The following is a 3,530-nucleotide window of genomic DNA, read 5'->3' on the forward strand; positions in this document are numbered from 1 at the left end:
TAATATTTGCCTTAATTGCCTGTAGGCACGAAGTTGGGTTATTAATGAGATGTTAGGAGGGAATTATTAAGGGATTTTCAAAAAAAAAGCGCATGCATTTCGTTACAGGGGGGGAGAGCTCTGGAGCATTAATCCCAGGAAATCCCGAACAGTGTAGAGAGCGTTTTGCGATTTTCCTGACATCAACCATCGCTAATTCGTCTCCACGTCATCATGTTGAATTTGGGAATGTTGTAAGTCCCCTTCATATTTTCGGTCACTGCGCTTCTTTCCTCCGTGGTCATTCCGGCGGTCTCTTTTCGGCAGCCGTTGAACAGAAAGCAGCAGACTAGAGGGAATTGTCAGCAGACAACGCAATAACCTTTTTTATTCAGTCTCTGTGTGAAGATAGTGTCGTTTGTCTCCTCGTTGGAGTGTAACTCGTTCACTGATTCTCTGGAGAGAAATGGATGGGCAATTCGAGCCTCGTCTTGCAGCAAGCGTTGGCCCTGAAGCGGTGGAAGCTGAAACTTCAGTGGCATCCAGAAATGGAGTGGCTGTCTCAATAGAACAAATCCTCCCAGGCGGCAAGCAGGGTAAACCAGGCAGGGGGCAAAGGGGCTCACTGCAGAAGCTAGTGCTAGTTCTTCCCTTGATCCTCTCCTTTGCAAGCGGTCTTTTATTAGGTGCTCATCTGCCTGTCCAACAAGTTCAACTGAGCATCCCCCCCCGCCTAGTTCGTTTCAGGGACAGCAAGGAGCAGCACCCTTCACTGGAAGCGCCTCTGGCTCCTGCGTCTTCGGCAGAAGGTGAAGTTGCACTGGGCACCACCCAACTGCATGACGCAAGCCTTTCACCCACACTACAGCAGCCTTCGTACGACGCATGGGGGTTGCCGTTCCTTAGCCATTTTGAGCAGACGCTTTCACCGGAGTTGAGGCAAGGCAAAGAGGAAATTGCTTCTTTGCTAACCACATCATGCCCAAGCACGGCTGAACCCAACGAGTACTCACAGATCATAGAACAGAAAGCAGCTGAGGCTCTGTCAGGAGGAGATGTGAAGAATCTGGTTGGAATGGCTATTGCTTTAAGTGATGTTGAACCGATAAAACCCCGGGGGAAGGAAAGCACGCATTTGCCTTCTTCAGTTCGAGTCACGAAGGTATTGAAAGCGCGGTATCCGAGCATAGTGATGGAAGTAAAGGATACTGTGAGTGAGAAGATGCATGCGTTGCGAATTCGAGTGTTTTCTGCAGCGGGCATTCAGAATGCCGAAGACGAAGAAAAGCTTTTGGCCTCTGCGCAACGTTGGGAGGACTCAGAGGAGGTCATTGGAAGGCAGGCGTCCTGCGGCACACCGGCTCATTTGGCGGCAGTGCAAAAAGGACTTGCCGTTCCCTTGTACGTGGGCAATGTTGCAAACGCACCCAGGGCAATTTTGCACGGTGGCTTCTATTTCTTCCGCCGCGTCCACATCTTGGAAAGGTTGCACGGAGAATTCCGCTTGGGGTCTCTGATTACAGCAGGCCTTTCCTTGCGTGCACAAGAATACATTGCTTTGCGTTTGCTCCACATCGTACTTAAACTGCAAGAGGCGCTGCTCAGCCACAACGATCTTGCTTGGGACAACATATATGCCCGCCCAGATGGCTCTTTTCTTTTGGGTGGCTTTGACGCTTGCATTCCGTTCGGAAGGGCCATTGGAATGCACATAAGGCTTTCTGGGAGGTACGTTGAGCCGACGCTGCGGATTCAAGAAGACGTGTATGCAGAAAATGCAGTGCCCCAGGCGCACAGCGACCTCTGGTCGCTGGGAATGCTCCTTTACGAGTTATTCACAGGCGGCAACGTGCCGTATACAGAGGATGAAAGAGACTATTTAGAGTATGCCCTGCCCATGTCCAAGTACCTCATCGACAAAGAAGTAGATCCTATAGAACTCGTGCCTGACCTGGATGCCGCCAACTGCCCAGTCAGATGGAAACAGCTCATTATGAGACTCCTTCATCCCGTGAGAGGCTCAAGAATAACCGCATGGGGAATTATGATGGAGTTTCCCGACCTTGTGGACCACCGCCTGCCAAGGTAGCCACATGGCACTTGTCCCTTTGTCACTGCTTGAAGCCAAGGAAAAACACCACTTCCAGACAATTAAGTGGACTCACTGGAGCTTGTGCCTGACACAAATGCCCCCATCTGGCCCTTCAATTGCCTCGCCAGATGGGCAGCGCTCATTTCGGATCGTCCATCCGGTCTTAGGCTCAAGAATCATGGGACTTTCGCGTGGAGTTTATTAGCCTTGAGGGAAGTGTGCCGCCTACAAAGGCAGCTCCGCCATACGGATACATGCTACCCTGTGCTAGTTCGGTTTGTTTACAGCAGTTGAGGCATCATTATTATGAGCATCATCTCGTTTGCCAGAGGTCTTGCATCTAGACTGTGTTTCCCGCCTTTACAGTGTACTTGTGGCCGAATAGACTTCCGTATTGGGCTTCATACAGAAGGTGCAGTGTGACCCCCATCTTCCCTTTCGCGAAAAGGTAAGATTGGCAGTCTTGTGAATGCCTGAAAATATTGCCGAAGCGTTCCGGCACGTTGTGTCCCTTTTCAAAGAAACGGGTTGATGTGCCATATTTTTATGAACACCATCTGCGTTTTTTTGAGTAGTACCAAGTACACTATAACGGGAAATAAGCAGCACTGAAATACCATCAGGCGAGGCATATTGCAAAGGACGCCAAACTATCGTTCCCACTGAGCTTCTCCAAGCCCAGTAAGCTTGTATCTCCAAGTCCGGTAAGCTTATATCAATACAGTGGCTTGGAGAAGCTCAGTAGGAACGATAGTTTCTACTGGGCTGGAAATGGAAGAACTGTGATGAAGCAAAAAACACCAACTAGTGAGTAGATGCGGAGGGTAGGACACAATTAATGCTTGGATATGCTGCAGGGGCAACAGTCCACAGAGCCACCTGGAGACACAGGCTTTTTGCTTGTCCTGTATATGCTTCTGATTCATTTGTTCCTTTGTATGTGCCATCAACAGGAGGCACGGTGGTTGGTTAGCTTGCAACATGAGGCTTTTCTCATGAAACTTCTGACAATCACTTGTTAAATCTGTTTACAGGAACTCAGCCGTTGTTTCAAAAGAGCTTTCTGCTGGTACTGCATCCGTTCTGCCAAAGAAAACGTATTCCCGACGCAGTAGTTCCTGGAAGAACCACCACAGGCAGATCGCGAACGAGTTTGGCCTCATGCGGCTGCCTGTGAAGAAGTGCCTTTCACGAAAATGCGCCACTTGCGAATATCATGCATATGTAAGCACTGCACATGCCTGTGCACAAGTAGAAATACTGAGAAATACAAAGGAAAGAGCACAAAAAGGGCTCGGCCCCATGGTGTAACAGGCACTGTTCTCTACAAAATACAGAGGTTGTGCAGAATAATGGTCTTCAGGAAACAATAAATTAGGCCCGCCGGTTTGAAGTGCAGCACTTGCTGTTTTCCCAGGATGAAACACGTGGTGTTGCCTGTTAGCTGCCCAGATCCATT

General features: G+C 49.4%; 1 protein-coding gene across 1 annotated transcript; it reads left to right on the forward strand.

The window, feature by feature from the left end:
- Positions 1–445: 445 nt before the first annotated feature.
- On the forward strand, positions 446–2,068 carry EAH_00066590 (hypothetical protein, conserved; the record flags this gene model as incomplete). Its single annotated transcript, XM_013392671.1, has 1 exon — positions 446–2,068. One exon carries the CDS (start codon positions 446–448, stop codon positions 2,066–2,068), a length of 1,623 nt encoding a protein of 540 aa, XP_013248125.1.
- Positions 2,069–3,530: the final 1,462 nt, after the last annotated feature.

This window comes from Eimeria acervulina, genomic scaffold, assembly GCF_000499425.1.
Source record: "Eimeria acervulina Houghton genomic scaffold, Eah_scaff2470, whole genome shotgun sequence".
NCBI lineage: Eukaryota > Apicomplexa > Conoidasida > Eucoccidiorida > Eimeriidae > Eimeria > Eimeria acervulina.